General features: G+C 38.8%; 1 protein-coding gene across 2 annotated transcripts in view; it reads left to right on the top strand.

Annotated features, from left to right (window-relative positions):
* The window catches only part of tnr (tenascin R (restrictin, janusin)), a 162,022-nt gene extending 145,123 nt beyond the window's left edge, over nucleotides 1-16,899 (top strand). For both annotated transcript variants that reach the window (XM_068738269.1, XM_068738270.1), the window contains 6 exons: nucleotides 2,680-2,812; nucleotides 3,954-4,105; nucleotides 4,329-4,425; nucleotides 9,640-9,801; nucleotides 10,249-10,412; nucleotides 12,668-16,899. In XM_068738269.1, the coding sequence (XP_068594370.1) occupies nucleotides 2,680-2,812; nucleotides 3,954-4,105; nucleotides 4,329-4,425; nucleotides 9,640-9,801; nucleotides 10,249-10,412; nucleotides 12,668-12,787 (828 nt within the window). In that variant the 3' untranslated portion in view covers nucleotides 12,788-16,899. The remainder of the gene's footprint in view (nucleotides 1-2,679; nucleotides 2,813-3,953; nucleotides 4,106-4,328; nucleotides 4,426-9,639; nucleotides 9,802-10,248; nucleotides 10,413-12,667) is intronic.
* Nucleotides 16,900-17,662: the final 763 nt, after the last annotated feature.

Below are 17,662 nucleotides of genomic sequence, written 5' to 3' on the forward strand. Positions count from 1 at the left end.
TTTTCATACAGCTAATCAAATAGTCTCATTTGAAACCATATCTGCATAGAGCAGTAACTTCACTTTTCCATCATAGGCAGATGGTCATACTGACTAATCACCAAACAGCAGCATTCTACACCAAACAAGAACCACAGGCTTTGAACATCAACACGTTAGCTTTCTTGCTAATGTATCCTTCCTATCAAACTTACAAATACATTTAGCTTAACACTCTAACTAACAAACATGGACACGTGTCTTTGGTTGCTGAATGAACGACCAAACAAACATCCATCAGAGAAATGTGCACTGCTAGTATCAGTTTGCAAGCTTGAGAGCTAATTAGTTCCTCAGCGGCAGCACATTGAACAGCGTAAAGAGTGCAAATGCAATATCAGTCTGCTAAGATGTTTGCGTTGTCCTTACTCTTCACTACCACTGCAAACAAAAATACCGTTAGCTCACAGCTAGTAGCAACGGTTTCTCGTCCAAGTGTGCTTATGCTGCGTCTTGTCCTTCAGAGACTGAGAGGAAAAGGAACATTTTTGATACATTTTCAAAGATTTTTCTTCTTTTTTTTACAATAAAAATATTAACAGTAGTTTCCTCTTAAATTCATGCGTTGAAATCTGAAAGATCTTGCAAATCCAGTTGGAATCAATTGAAATCAATTGTCAATCGATTGAAAATCAATTAATTTCTCTTTGATCATGTTCCTTTAAATTGTATTCAAATCTCTGTTCATTACTGTGAGCTGCCTCAACAAGTGCACATTTTGAATTCATGTTGTTCAACAAGTAATGAGTCACATCCCTCATTAATGCTCAGAGCAAAAATGGTGAAAATATGCAGCAGCGTTACCTCGGCTCTAATCTAACCACATATTGGTGAGCCTTATAGCTGTTCAGCTACCTCTTACAGAGATAATGAACTTTTGTCATTGACACACAGTAGCTTTGAGATCATTTCTTATCTGATTAGCATGTACTTTCCAGTTTGTAAATGCATGTATCACTGTTGGTTATGTCCGTGCCTGGAGTAATAAAGATCTCTCCATTTAAACACTCACAAGGATAAATACACATCCACCAAACGTCCAACCACTCACCCTCACATACACAATCAATAGCAAGCGTGTATTGGTATGTATTATAAAACAAGGCCTTTTCGCTTGCAATATAAATCTTATCTTGACCCTGAAAACCTGGTGCGAATATGTCAGATCCTCTGAGAAAGAGAGACACCATTTACCAGCTGCTGCCCTGCATAATTCACATAGACACATTGCCTAGAAATGGGTGGTTGTTTTTTTTTCCAAACTGGCTGAATATTAAATTTTCACTTGTTCATATTTAATGTGTATCGAGGGAAAAGTGTAACACACATGCACACAAACACGAATAGACAAGTATCTGTTCATCAATTGAGCGTTCTGCCACTGGATTTATGTCTCATCTAAAAAACTGAGGTCACAGAGAATACTCGGTCAAACGTCTTGGCTCAGTGAAAGGCGATTGGGAAAAACAAAAGGGAAGTAACTGTACTGTACCATCGTGACTCCTTAAACACAAATAGAAATATTTGTTTCCTGTTTACTTAGCAGCTTCTCAGCTTGGCTGTCGGATACGAGTCTTTTATCTTGTATCCCCCGTTGGCCCCACTTGTCCTCCCCGTCTGTATTTTCTATGGCTCGTTTCATATGTGAAGGCAGCCACACTTGCTCTGCAGACGTTGGAAGAGTAACTCTTACTGCTTAGTTGATGCCAAACACACACAGCAATACAATACAAAGGCACATCGGTTACATATAAGATACACACAAGTTCTTCATTATGTGTTCAAACAGCAGATTAATGTTAAAAAAAAAAGTATTTAATTAATTATTCGATTTGAATCTGGTTTATTGCAAAGTAGGTTTTCACAAACAGGGAATTTGCATCGGTGTACTAGTGTATAACATAAACATAGTGAGAGAAAATTAAATTAAAAATAAAAGCAGGTATTGCAAAAATCAATCAAGAAATATAAATATAGAATATAAATAAAAAAATATGATAGAAATATTTGCAATATATCTGATTTTAAATCAATGAACTGTCCAGTATTTAGAAGTGGTCGTTTTGTGCAGATATTTGCAAAATTGTCCAAGGAATGTGGAGAGGTTCTCTGTCGGGAGTATGAAGGGAATATGCAATGTACTCAAAGTCTCAAAGATGTGTGTTAATGCGTACAGACAGCTGTGAAGACGTTAATGTAACATGCAGTGTCTATGGGAGGGGATAAGCATCAATGTCAGTGGGGGGTCTTGTTGATGAGGCCAGCTGCAGTATATTTTATACTCTACTACTTCACCAATACTGTTTCTAAATGAATCGAATATCCTTTTTTCAGTCCCTCTATATAAACCTCAGTTTGATATAATGTTGTGCTACTGGAACACAAAGCAAGCTGTCGTGCTTTTCCTGAACAAAAATAGCTTGGAGGTTTCTTTGTTGCCATAGGTCTTTTGAAAACTCACAAGCTCAACTCAATGTTTTATCAGCGACTGGTGGGGATTCTAACATAATGTGTTTTTTACCCTGAGGTTTATGCTGAATACACATTCAATTATTGATTTTTATAGAGGGCAATTTCTTAATCTAATATCTTTTAACTTGTATGCGTGTGAATTTGTTCACGTGTGTGTGTGTGTACTAGGAGCTGATCCTGGATGCAGAGGACACATGGATTAGACTGGAGGGACTGGCAGAGACCACAGAGTACACTGTCAAGCTCCAGGCTGCAAGAGGACTTGACACCAGCGCTGTAGTCTCCACTACCTTCACTACAGGTACCGTACACGGACATTCACTCACATTCACTCACATTCACTCACATTGAGACACACACACACACACACACACACACACACACACACACACACAATGTATTGGTATTCTTTGATTTAAGTTTGGAGATTCTTATGGGGTGAGTTTTCTTATTCTGGATTTTGTTTTACCCCCCTTTTGCACGGTTTCACATTACTGTCACCATAACAAAGGTGCACAATAATGGGTCCCCAAAGTCGGACACAATTTGTATCTCCCTTCCCTGTAGCATAGTGGGGGAGACTTCTCATTAGGCTGCACCTGCGGGGTGGCTGTCTACAAACCTAGACCTGAACAGGGTGCTCTAATCTTCAGTGTGCCCAGTGTGTAATTAGATGCCGGATATGTCACTCAAATAAGGGTTAGGAAGCGTCGCGAAGATGCTAATCACCTGGGGTCTCATTTATAAAACAGTGAAAAGGATTTTATGAATCCGAAAATCATCATGCTCACATGGATAGGCCTTGCCCCCACATTCAACTTTAAATGGTCAATGCAAAGCGCCTCATAAATGCTCAAGCAGGAAATGGGCCTGCTGATGAATGGTTCTTAACAAGTAATCACGAGGGGAAACGACCGAGAGGAAGACCAAGAAAAGGAATTTTCGGACACAGACATCAAGGGGCTTGTCTGTGAGGTGGTTCCTTTACACTCGTTCCCTCTGAATTCTATAGTATTAGAAGTATTAGAAGATATTATTAAAAACTTTTGATGCTGTGTTCTGCAAATCTTTAATGCTATTTCATGTTATCTTTGATTTCCACAACCAATCATTTCAACAGCTGTGGCGCGCTACACAGCTGACCACGAGTGTCGCTAGTCCGGCCCTCTGGTCTGCCCCCCCCCCCCCCCCTCCCCGCTGATGAATTGTAGAGTGAAATTTGATTTAAAATAAGTTAGTTAGTAATTGAAAGGTGCGGGTCCATCACTACATGGATCTCATTTTACATTACACATAGGCATATCGATATTTCAATATAGATTACTGCAGTTCAAATTCTATTCATGCAGCCTACAGAAATCTCTAGAAACTGAATTATTAAAGTCGAACTATGGACAAAAGCAAGTAAATCATAATTTGTCCTTTATCCTTCTTCTCTCCAGGGAGCCGTCTGTTTGCGACACCTCAGAATTGTGCCCAACACCTGCTGAATGGAGAGACGCTGAGCGGCATCTACACCATTTACATCAACAGAGACCCGAGCCAGGGTGTGCAGGTGTACTGTGACATGACCACTGATGAAGGAGGCTGGATTGTAAGTCACTGTGAAGATAATGCTTTCTTTTATCATCACTTTTGTTAGAAAATGTATGAAACTGTGTCAGTTAGGTCAAGAGAATTCTTTTATTTTTTTGGGCCACATACAGTACTGAATGTCCTTTTGATCATAATACTGAATTTTTCTCAACTATTTTAGTCAACAACCGAGTTGGCAGTATTTTTCTGATCTTGTCACGTCGTCATATTTTGGTGTCCAGGTATTTCAGCGCCGTCAGAACGGCCTCACAGACTTTTCCAGGAAGTGGAGTGACTATCGGGTCGGCTTTGGAAACCTGGAGGATGAATTCTGGCTTGGTAAGACTTAATCTGAGTTAATTAAGATAGAGAATACAATGTGTAGAGTGTACCGTAGTTTAAAATACAAGGACTTACCCAAGACCATCACCATGTCCAGTTATTGATGTCTGATATAACAACAGCTTCTGTAGTTGTAACAATACTTGTAGGATAAGATAAACATCTGTCCTCATTCAAGACAGCAATTGAGGAGTAGTTTAGCTTTTTTTTTTTCCTTCCTTATTTCTACGTCTTATCAACCTGTCCAACATACTGTATTTCAGCTGCCCTTTATAGGCTGCAGGCTGATATTAAGCTGCAATATGCTTCCCAATTTGTTCAGTTTTGTGAAGGCTGTTTCACCCTCTTTATCTACGCACCGTCTCCATGACTGAAGTTGATTTAATCGGCACAATCAATAGAGGGTCATAGCTTTCACTTGGTTTCAATTGATGCATTGTTTTTATGGAGAGGAAAGCTGTTTCCAATATCTTGTGCAGGCAGTATAGCCTTTCTTGTACGATTTTTCACTCTTTATTAAGACAGAGAAGCGTTCTGCCAGAGTTTTTTTTTTTTATTTTTTTAGCTCATTTCATCTTTCAGCACTCGACTTCACAAAGTCTATCCGATTCATTACTGAATTCTCTGAAAGTTCATCTCTCCCTGAAATGACTTGGTAATTGTTTTTAGCGTCGCTCTGATTCAAAGACAAAACAACGGAACATCCTCACTGTTTTGATGGACTGCTGAATATCTCTTCTCCCTCCCCAAAAATCTCATTATGAAAAGAATAATTATATTCATTACAAAATGTGCAAATGAGTCATGTTTCTTCATGGGCCAGTTTTGGTGTTATTGTTTTGGTGCAGATGATTAAAGGAAAATATGACATGAATATTTCATTAAGTGAATCAGGAGCTTGAGAAGGCTGTTTTTTGAACCTTTTGATTAGAGAAATTAAATAACAACACAGGGGGGAAATTTTATGGCATTGCATTATCACCACATTATCACAGAGCGGAGGCTGTTACTTTGTATCTGACACATATTGGATCATAACACAAGATAGCTGTGGCACACTCTAGTCCATTAGTGACTAAACACACAGTAATATGTGAAAGCATAAAGAGATTTTAGATCTAACCTTTCATGAACAGGAGTTCCAATAAAACGAAATCAGCTACTAAAGCCTGCAATTCCAGTTGAGTCTGTCAGATTTGTTGCCTCAGTGGTATTTTTAAAGCAGTAGTTTGCAGTGTTGTAGAGAAAGAATGTCAGCTGGTCCTGTTTTGTACACCACCGCAGGGACGGTGTTCAAGGGTAGCTCTTAACATTTTACCACGACAGGAAAAAAGTTGTATTGCTTTTTGCTGGTATACATTAATAATTAGCTTTTCTATGTCAACAAACAAGTGTGGGGGAAATTACTCACTGAAGCGCAGGAGGTGTGATACAAAAAAAATGGACAAACATCTTTGTACGATAACACTACACACATCCTACAGGAGAGAAATCCCTCCTCTGTGCACACAATGCCGTATAAAGGATAGATATAGTGAGCCGCAAACTGACAGCAGTGTTTTAGCTGGAGGCCTCATGGAGCAGCATCCTGGCACACATTTGCCTCATTTCTTGCAGATTTATGTTGGCTTTGTCCGCATAATAAAATCTGAAGACATCGAAGCATATCTGGTTCAGCGAGTACAACATCTCATCTGACCCATTTCCACTTCTGCTGAATCAGCAATAATCTGCCCTCTCACTGTTTCTTGACGTATACTAGTCGAGGGGCACCTCCTTCTATCTCTAGGGTCTTGTTTTACTTTTTTTAGTGCCTTCTAGGTTGCACTCACCCCCGCGTCTTTCTTCTATCCTGTACAGTGCTCTGTCCTCTCAGTGCATAAAAGCAGCTTAATGTAACCTCAGGGTGTGGAGCATCACAAGCTGCTCTTTGCTCCTGTGAAAGCTTCTCCCCCATGATGCCAGATTACAGATAACATGCCAGCAGGGAACCCGGTAGCCTCAGAGTACGGCACAAAATGTCGAGCCTGCTGTATGAAACTGACCTGTTAGTCCGTTGGTCCAGTGGTTGTACATGGCGCTACTTTTTCACATAGCAGGAAGTTACTGATAACATTAACAATTGCGCCATTCCCTTCAAGTGTTCCAGCATGTACAATACCAGTACCATGAAACTGAAGCAGCTAAATGGAATTCAGCCGTCATTCATTTTTGCTATTTACACCTGTGCTTTTGCAATTGTGTGTCAAAATTTCTTCTGTTAAAAAGGTCTATTGGAGCCACAATTAATTGTTTTAGCTTGTATTTGCTTATATTGTGGGAAATAGGCACAATTAAAGGTATGCCAAAAGCGGCTATGAGCATCACTGGATTACTTTGATACTGCAGAAAACTTAAAAACATGATTCTGAAGTAGGGGTGGGTGATGTATCAAAATGTACATTTTATGTGCAATATGGTAGATTACCATATCATTATATTGAAATATTTTGCGCATTTCAGTAATTTCTTCATGCTTTAAAAGCAGGCCATGTTCACATGCAGGAGACCAACTCTCCCTCTCATAGACACACACAGACAAACACCACATCCATCAGTTTTACTTAGATCATTGTCCAGAGTTCAGGTCAATTCAAAAGGTCCCAGAGAGGAGCAAAAACACAAAATAATTAATTAAAAAAACAACAGCAGCTTTATCATCTGGAGGTGGTTTGTTGTCAGGAGAGCAGATGTGGAAGAGACTACAATCCTCTGCAAAATATGTCTCAAAACCATTGTTGCTAAAGATAGCAGTATCACAGCTCCCTGTGCAGAACACTACAGTCAATCCAGCCTTCACTTAGAAAAAGACGGTGTACTCCCAACAATGTTTTGTGGTACATATTTACACATACTGGGCATTACAGTAAGATTGTGTAAGAACTGTCTTCAAATTAAAAGCAACCTTCCAGTGAATGTGATCGGTTTTAGTCAGTCTGTCAATAATAGATCAAAATACATGAATGAATATCAAATGATAGATAAAAGGGATGACAATTAATTAAAATGTGTTTCAGAGAAAACGTATCAATTGTGTGAATAATTATTTATACCTCATAATAAAGAGTACAAAATAAGCGCTACCTCAGAATGTCATTGAGAAACTTCCTGTTTATACAGACCAGTTTCACCTCAATATGACAGCAGGCCACCTCACACTGTCACTCAGACAATATCAGGACATTGTGATGTGGAATTTCAAAATTAAAGCCATCTAGCGTTCATCAACGAGCTGTGTTCCTCCTAAATTCAGTTTAGTTTACTGGAATGATCACATTGATCCTACACGTCAAAGGGATGAATCAGATGGCTGTGTATTAAACACTTTCACATCTGTGTAGCTTTGTACAGTTGTTTTGTGTTTCGTCCACCATACTGTATTTGTTCTGCATTTTAAACATTTACAGTGTAAGAAGTGTCCTTAAAATGTATCTTCCTAAAAGAAAGGTGTTATCATGCAGATGGTCACTGCAGTTTGAGACCATTTGTCCTTCACTCTTCTTTCTACAGATTAGTTCATAGCCCATGGAGAACCATTAGAGTGAACATTTAGCTAATCACTGCCTCCACACACATAACGGCAATATATTGGAGAGTATGGAACCATAAACATCGACATTAACTCCACTCAAACTGAAAAGAAGAGGCACTTGACTGGTCAGCAGTAAAGAATATGGAAATTAAGCTTTCATTATTATGTGTTATAGTTTGGAAACGGCCGTTTTTATTGCTGCTCAAGGGCAACCTATTCTCCCTACTCACTGACCTCAGCCAGTTTTCAGACTGAACACAATGTCAGTTTGATGATGTAATAAGAGAGAGAAACCAGGGTGTCTGTGTGTGAATATGTGATCATTATCCCATACTTTTTTCTTTTTTTCCCCCCTTGCTTCTGTTTAAGTGAAGACTGGTAATAAAATGTGACTAGATGGTAATATTGGTAGTTTAATAGTACTAGAGTGCAATAGTGTGTCAAAATGCATTTTTAATCGCTGCAGTTTGGAATAGAGCAGTCCGATCCCATAAAACTGAAACTAAAAAAAATTATGGGTGCAAGATTAATTGCTGATAATACAGCGATATTATACAATGGTAATTAGAGATGACTGAGTGTTAAATACAATTTTATTACAACGATTGCTTTTCCCCTGTCACATTAAGTGCCTTTGGGTTGTTACGTAGATTTTTATCTGTTTTCCATCGACGTATACTACAGCAGACTTCTCTCAGATGTCTACTTTCTACTCCTTATCACTGTAGGCCTGAGGATTTTGATTCTTTCTTCTGTTTTGTACAGTTTTGTACTGTTTTTGTACTGTTTTGTGATGCTTCTGTTGGAGGTTAAGCAGGGAAAGACACTCTTTTCCAAACAGGTGCTTGTTGTAATCTGATAGTGAAGGCGGTTCCAATCTCTCAGGTCAGTGTGGGGTCTTATCTCCCGCCGGTGTTCAAACGAGCCTCACATCTGTTACCTCGGAGATAGAGAGCAAAGCCCCCTATCTCAGCAAGTTGCGACATGTGGCATTTGCAGAAGGGTTGGTGGTGACAGTGTCCACTGCTCTCCACAATTTCAGTCTTACTCATCCATACAACTAGCTGACAAAGGCGTCCAACATAGTGCTTATCAGGATTCAAACCTTTAACCTGCATAGCTGCAGGTGGGGACAAACTATCTATGTGTACATACAGGTGCTAGAATGTCTAAAAATACAAAAATACATTCTTTTTGTAAAGGTTTTACGTCTTCTCCGATCAATATTCTTACACATTTTTTGCATTTTGTTTACTTTATATTGTCACTCTCTCATTCCATAATATAATTTTCATTTTGTTATGTAAACGTACAATTTATTGCATGTCTGTCTGGCCTAAAGGAGGGATCCCTCCTCTGTTGCTCTATCTGAGGGTTCTTCTTTTTTCCACACTAAGAGAATAATAATAATAATAGATTTATGTGGAGTTTTTCCTCAAGGAATCAAGGGTCAATGGATAGAAAATGGCATATGCTTTGAAGATTGTAAAGCCCTTTGAGGAAAATGTGTGATTGGTAAAGTTGAAGTGGAGTTTTCTTCAATCACAATATGAGCGTAATGTCTTCCATATTATACTTATTGTACTACTATCTTTGGTTATTAAATACAATGCAACATAATGTGTGTTGTATCTCCACAGGTCTAGACAACATCCAGAGGATTGCTGCTCAGGGCCGTTATGAGCTGAGAATTGATATGAAGGACGGACAAGAGTCAGTCTACGCCAATTATGACAAATTCTCCATTGGAGATGCAAGAAATCTCTACAAGCTCAGGATAGGAGAGTACAACGGCACCGCTGGTACGTGGTTGAATATATTACATTGAATACAATGTGTTTTTCAAGTTAACATACATCATTGTTTTGTATTTGACTTGGCTTCGTGGCTGATTTACAATAAGTATTACATTTGCGTTTGCTCTCCCGTCCCCTCCGTCTGTTCTTCTCCCTGATGTCTGAAACCCGCCTCAGCACTTCTCCACATTTCCACTTTTGTCCTCTCAGTCTGTCAACATGACCATATGCCAGAATTACCTGTCATCCCCTCATGTTTGTAATTATAATTTTCTCTGCCTAAATTAATTCAGAGAGCCTGTAGCAGGACTTATTTCCTCTCCCCATTCCCCTCGTGCCCGCCAGGCCGTTTATGTCCCCCCATCACGCCGTTATTCACCGCGGCCATATGTAAGTATGTCCCGGCATATGCTGATGTTTAGGGCTCTGCATCTGTCTCTCCTCTGATTTCAGGTGACTCTCTTAGCTACCACCAGGGCCGACCCTTCTCTACAAAAGACAGAGACAATGACATCGCTGTCACTAACTGTGCCTCGTCTTACAAAGGAGCGTGGTGGTACAAGAACTGCCACCGGGCAAACCTCAACGGCAAATACGGAGAGTCCAGACACAGTCAGGTCAGTCATCCATAAAAATACACTAGTTGATCAAAGAGTGAATGTGACAAATAAAAAAGTGCTAGCTAGAAACTAAGATAAACTTGTGGTTGAATGCCTCCACCAACCAGTCAAGTAGCAGTTTTCATTCATGTCCGTTGAATATGTATAATTCCTTGAGTCCAAGTGGAAGTTTGTTCCAGATGGAATGAAATGAAATGGAAGTGTGTTAATTGCAAGATATGCAAAAGCGACATGGCACGGCACGGGAGCACCACGGTGATGATTCAGCACCTAAAACGTAAACATGTTGGAGTCCTTGATGAGGAGGAAGGGAGTTCAACAGCAGGATAAGTCACTACAGAATCCTACTGTTGTTCCGTTTTGAAGTGAGGAACGTAACGTCCCTCCAGTAGCTCTCCTGGTGCTGCTGTTTACAAGTTATCCAGCTTGACAAGCATTACAAGTTAGCGTTAGCTCGATAATAACAGTAGTAAAGCAGGGGTGGTATAGTTTGCAAGACTAAAGACACATTTTTATTCACTCGCCTTTTCCCCGCCGATTCATCGAAAAAATAATCGACAGATTAATCGATTATTAAAATAATCGTTAGTTGCAGCCCTAGTTTGTTTATCCACATTACAAAAGACCACTCCTACTTATTGTGGTCCTGAATCTGGGACCTAAACTTTATCGCCAGGTCTCAAAGAACGTAATTGAGTCAAAGTCAGTCTTTAAGACCTTTGTTTTTGTTTTGTTTTATGCTTACACTGTAAACAAGGCACAGAGAGTGGAAGGAATGGAGGGGGGTCAATAGTGGCAGCAGTTTATTTTTGCCCGTCAGCCTCCTGGCCAGGCAGATACTTTTGGTTCAATTTGTCAAGGTTGTGAGATATTGGTATCTTACATTTCAGCCACCACCCCAATTAAGTGAGGGTGAAATTAATCTTTGGTGTTCGTGTGATTGAAAAATTCGAAGAATTCGACCGCAATGTGTCTTTCCAAAAACTGTCGCCATGTCACCTCACTCTGAAGTTTTTGGAGGAACTACTTCATTGGTAGAAAGTAGTTACAATGAAAATTGTTAGCACAAATTTCTGAGGATTATTCAAAGTAACGTTGATGCTGTTTATGGAAAGACACAATTTTTTTCAATGCAATTGTTCAACCACAAATGTTCCATTCACGTCCATGGTTTTGGTGAGCCACCAGGATGTCTCAAAACCTCAAACACCAAATCTAAGTGCCATTTGGGGGTACACTTTTACTCAGTGAACTTGAACAGGGTGGCATTTTGGCATTTACAAAAATTCACATAAACTGGCTCAATTATGGCAGTGCGATTAAAGGTTAAAAATTCTCATTTGAAAGGCGACATCCATCTCCATACTTACACTCATTTGCCTGTTGGAGGAGCTGTAGTGAAAGGTAAAAAAAAAAAGGGCCGGTAATGCTGCACCACTTTATCAATTTTAATCAAACTTGGAGAGATGATGCACCTCAGTCTTCACTGATAAGAAGGGCCTGTATCATCTGTTGGGAATGACACTCTTATCCAAACACTCATATCACTGGGTTCATATTCCAATTACAGAAACGTGTGGAAGGAAAAGGCCAGAGCCAAAACATGAAACAACATGCACTTGTGTTTGATTAAAAATGATACTAGTATCCCATTCTCACACTGACAGGTGTTTGTTTTGCTCAATACGTGTGAGGTGGGAGTGAGTGTTGAGGGCTTGTCCGGTCCTTCTGACGAGTGTGTGATGCAGCTTCTCTCCCAGATTCTCCCATGCCGTAATGGCTCTACAAAGAAAGCGAGGCGTTGTGTGGAGCTGTGATTAGGCTGAACTGCAGAGGCTTTGGAGCTTCGCTCTCTGCTCTCTGTACCGTCTTCTTTGTTGTTTGATGACATGAAATGAGACCAGGTGGGAGCAGAGATGGACAAGCATAATGACACACGGAGAGAAATTGCCTCTTAGTGTAAAGCTGCAAATGGGAAGATGTTGGCAGTGACGGGGATTAGCAGGGATGGAGTGAGACTATAATTACACTAAATTCATGATTGTGCTAGCTCTTAAGTCAGGATTTTTGCCCTCCTGCTTTTTAACGGCTTCCCTCGGTTGAAATTAAAATACCCTTTACTGAATATATAACATTTCTATCTTCAGTCTCTCTATTTCTTTCTTACGTTTTCTGTCTTTTCTGCCCTTGCCTTGCTTTAAATTACCTGTTGGTTCAAGCAGCTTCTGAAATCACACTTTTCACTCTTACAGGGAATTAACTGGTACCACTGGAAAGGCCACGAATTCTCTATTCCTTTTGTGGAGATGAAGATGAGGCCATTCAACTTCCGTAGCATCAGCAGCAAGAGGAGGCGGTCTGCCCCTGTATAAACAAACAGCCCCGAGTCATGGATAAATGGAGTTCGGACTATGTTTACTGATGTTTCTGCTATCTGTGTGCACCACTGATGTGCTATTTAATGCCTTTTAGTGTGGCTGCAAAGAAAAAGTGGGGTTATGACAAAAAGCTACTAATATTTTATTAATATTCAGTTATAAAAAAAAGCAAAACTCATCATTATTAATGTAATGCAGAAACTGTTGTAACCATTGATGTGGTCATGAAATATGAGAGAGGAAACAATGTCCGAACTCTGTTTATCACTGCTCCAGCCCAGCTTTAGCTGTCTTTTCCTGCTGTACTTCTACCCAGATGATAGAGGACACTGTATGTAATTTATGAAATACTTTGAATGACAATGGTTCTATTTGCTGTAAAAAAAAAAAAAAAAAGGAAAGGCAAACCAAGAAGCTTTTTCTTTTCTTTAAGTCTGTGATTTGCCTTTCCCTAGGATGCAAGGACATGTGCTCAGAAATGCCCTCAAGACTGCAAGAGCTAACATTATTTTAACCATTTTGAAAAAAACAAACACTTTTAACGAAAAATATACTGTAAATGCCCTTAAAACCCTTAACTGTAAGATATATATATATTTTTATAGCTGATATTGTGACAAAAAAAATCATCTATTTAATATGATTTGATGCATTGGTGTTTGAGCCTATATTAAGTTAATGTAATCCTAAAACATGAGTACAAATACTGGACATTAGAGACAAAAATAATATCAAAAAACTAAACTGAACATCCAGAATTATCATTCACCAAGCAGTGCACCAGCAACAGTTTCATTACCATCTATTTAGTTTGTTTTATTTCTCTCTGTCTGTGCTACTGTTGAATACAGTATCCTTTGTGTTAATTATTAAAGCAGAATGAATATTTAATATTAAACTCTATTATTATTGGTAGCCACACTGAGAGAATTTGCACTACAAGTGGGAACACAGCAAAGCTATTCTTGTTCACTCAATTCAATTATTTATTTAGGCGTCCATGGGCATTTAGATATTATTTCCTCGACTTTAATATCTGTGTCACCCCTGTTGTAGATGCTGTGATTGCTTGCAGAGATGGTGCAGATAGATTGAAGCGAGAGGGAGGTTACTGGGAAAAAGCGTCCATGCTAACCTTTCAGCATATTCTAATTCAAGTAGTACCCTAAGGAACGGACTTTTCCGAAAATGTTTAAATACCACCCTCATCCTGCAGCTGTCCCCTCTTTGTTCTAAGCCATTGAATAGCGACAACTCTACAAGAATCCCGGTCCTGTTTTCTTTGCAATCTTTTGGGCCTGTAAAGCCCTTTGAGATGATTTTATTGTGATTCAAGGCACTAGAAAGCGACAATGTCAGCAAAGCGTTTCAGAGATGGGAGAGACAATGTTACTAGTTAAGCGTTCTGCTAACCGTAGCCGTAGCTACTGCCGTAGCTACAGTAGCCGTGACGCTATTCACAGTGTTTTCTCTCCATCTCTGAAATGCTTCCCAGATATTGTCTCTCTTTTTGAAATGTCCGTCTTCCTTTTTTGGGGGGTTGCTTTGTAGTGTAGGTTGTTGCCAATGTTTGAAAAGCAGCTTTTACCGCAGGATATTCCGCTTTTGAATCAGGCTTTCAACGAAGGGACGTGCACCCCGCATCTGCATTTGTAGAACAGCCAATAGGATACACCCTCTATCTGAAACCTGAGACCTGTGATTGGTCAAAGTGTGCTAGATTCAGGAGGAGGTGAAGTTTTCTCTCACGACCTAAACTACAATATATTAAAGGTTATTATGGAATTCTGTCCCAATGATGCCAAAAATACCTTGCATACCCCAGCTTTAACCAAAGATCTGCATAATAGAGACTCTGTCTGCTGTTTGGAAATATGCCAGTTTGTTTTGTCACCAAAGTCACTGAAGCAACTTTTTTTTCCCTGTATTAATAGATTCTCACTTTTAAGGGACTTTTATGGTATGCATGTCCCTTGGCATTTTATGCAATGTGAACACTGCCTTCTATGCAAAAGAAAGTCAGGGTGGGCATAGCGCATAGATTTTAGCCTGGCCTCTCTCTCACTGCTAGCTGAAATGAACTTAACAAAGAAGGAAGAACAGTGCGTGGAGTGGAGCCAAGTTCTTCTTCCGTGCCCTTCTTTTAGTTGCTTCGCTATTTAAGCTCCCCAGTGAAACAACAAGATCAGCAAATGTGGCAGAGAATGTATTCTTTTAGTAGGGTGGGCGTAATCTGCAGCATACCCACCAAGCATTTTGTTCCATTCAGTGTTCACATTGTCACACAAAGCCTTCAGTGCCAGTGCATTTAGTTGACTGCAGTTTTATGAAGACGAAACACATATTACTGGTAAAAATCTCCTCTCTGGCTACATACTAGCAATAACGAAAATGTGTTGTCCAATACAATCCTTGGAAATCAATGTCACCATCGCTGCAAGCAAGCAACATTTGTTCTCATATATGTGTTCAACAATCCAAATATTAACAGCTGGAAATCTCATTCTTAAGTAGCCTTCGTCAGTCTGTTTCTTCTTTTCAGTTATCTTGTTGAAGCGAACCAGAAAATCTGGCTTGTGTCCTGTGTATATTTTTCATTTGTTTTTCGGTGACTTTCCCCTCTATAAACTACTAATATACTCACGTAGATATAGAGTTGAAGATAATGTGACTTTTAATGTGTTTCCCCTTTAGATGCAAACTAATTCAGATCGCCTTCTGAAACATTTCCCTTTTAACTGCCGTACTTCTAACCGTTGTTATGTTAAAGGTGAATGGACCCAATGGATGTTGACTAAATTGCAATCAAGAGTCTGATAGTAAATAACAAATGTCATAAGAATATGTTTGTGACATATTTCTTTGCTGATCTGGGTAAAAGGTTCTCTTGAAATAGTTTGTAAGGTAGAAGATGTAGATGATATTGATTCATCAGGCCTCTAAGCTGTTGTGCAAACAGTAAAATTACCCACAAGGGCAAACTAAAACCAACATAACCTAAAATATAATCTATAAGAACACGGTTTCAACATGTGACCTTTCCCAGGTCTGATTTATGGTTCACTGTCAAAGTGACTGTTTCAGAGCCTCTCATGCAATCCATCTCCCACAGTGATTTATAGTAGAATAGGGAATTCTCCAAGTACTTATTTCATTAACTATTTAGATGAAGTTTGCCTCGGTGCATTTTTGTACAATGGACAAAGGTCACAAAGCTTTGCAGAAAAGGAACAGAATGTTGTTTGTATTGTACGGGATTTCTCTCATGGCAAACTATAAGATGCTCTTACTATAATTTATTTGACTTTTTCCTGTCAATGTGAAAACCACAAAAACAAATTGTTTGTTTCAAGTTGCATTACTGTGGATCATTTTTATTCTTTTTCCATTTGTTTAAAAAAAAAAAAAAAAAACTTTCAGGAAAACAAATAGTGCCCATCTTGTCATGGTAATAACATGTCTGATATTACATTGTCAAAAGAGCCTGAATTGTTATTTGGTATTTTGATGCCAGTCCCGCAAACTAGTTTGTTTTCCTCATTGCAAGCTAAGTAAGTCTTCATTTTAAATATTTTTGGAGGGATAGTTTGAAAAGAGAATCTCCTCCATCTTTTTAAATTAAAACTCAGTCTGTCACTGGAATACACTCACACTGTATTACTGTTTCTTTCTACTGAGCTCCTTACAGGAAACTTGTTCATCGTATTTATTCAACTTCTATTTATTTTTCAGTTACACTGACTGATGCATCATTGTGAAAAGAATACAGTAATTAATGACACATGGTCCTCTATGATATCAAACTGAAAATGCTTTATTTCATGGGTTTATTTTACATGTGAATTAACTGATACAACCACCCTGTATGGTAATATCTGTTATATATTCCAGACACTGAAACTGCATTGATTTGAAATCTTGCCATGAAATATAAATGTTGACAAAATCTTGACTGTTTGAGAAGCTCATTATGCTGAAACTAAGGATTTATTGTTGGATAATCTTGGATATTACTGTCAAATTTAGCTCTAGTTTGACTTAAACATGTACTATATAGTTCCTTTTTTAATACATTTTCTACATATTAATAAAATATTCAAATCGTCTGTTTTGGTGTTTTTTGTTTCTTTTTTATATTTGAGTCTGTTAATTACATACAAGGTTACAAGGTGATTTATTGTAATTGTAAAATAGGGTTGTGCAAAAAAATGCAGTTTAAATGTAAAAATGTAAATGTAAAAATGTTCCACATAACAGAAACACACATAAAAAAATATTAAATGTGGAGGGTGGAGGATGAATAGGATCCTCACATCCTGAGGAAAGACCCTGCTCTGGAGTCTGGTGGTACGGCAGCTTATAATTCTGTATAAACTGTTGATGAGGCCTTCAACATCCACGTACAACACCTTTGCATGAAGAGTTAATTTTTTTTGCTTTTAGAGTAAAGAAGTCCATCTGCGGTTACTGCAACTACTTCCCCTTTTACTCCTATGAAATAATGAAGTACCTAGAGCCAACTGACTCCATGTCATAAACTTTTCAAAGTTTCTTCACCTCTAATTGGAGGCCATTAAAAACTGAAGTAAGGCCGGCAGCAGTTACAAGTGAAGAGTGAAAGTGCAGTCATAAAGGTCTGCCAGTGTGGATCCAGGACCTCTAATTTATACTTTCACACAGAGACAAAGCAGACCTGCATGGACATGGAAACACTTCTGAAGACAACATACTGGTTATATATCCATTCTACAAACAGTTACATTTTCATCTTTGAAGAAGTGCTTTTAAAATTGTAATTACATATATGAATACCATCTATTGGCTGAGTAGCAGGTAAGGAATTAGGTTTGTTTTCATCCGTAGGGTAAA

The sequence above is a fragment of the Cebidichthys violaceus genome, unplaced genomic scaffold (genome assembly GCF_023349555.1).
Source record: "Cebidichthys violaceus isolate CVI_PGR_0920_01 unplaced genomic scaffold, fCebVio1.0.p SCAF_8, whole genome shotgun sequence".
Classification (NCBI taxonomy): domain Eukaryota; kingdom Metazoa; phylum Chordata; class Actinopteri; order Perciformes; family Stichaeidae; genus Cebidichthys; species Cebidichthys violaceus.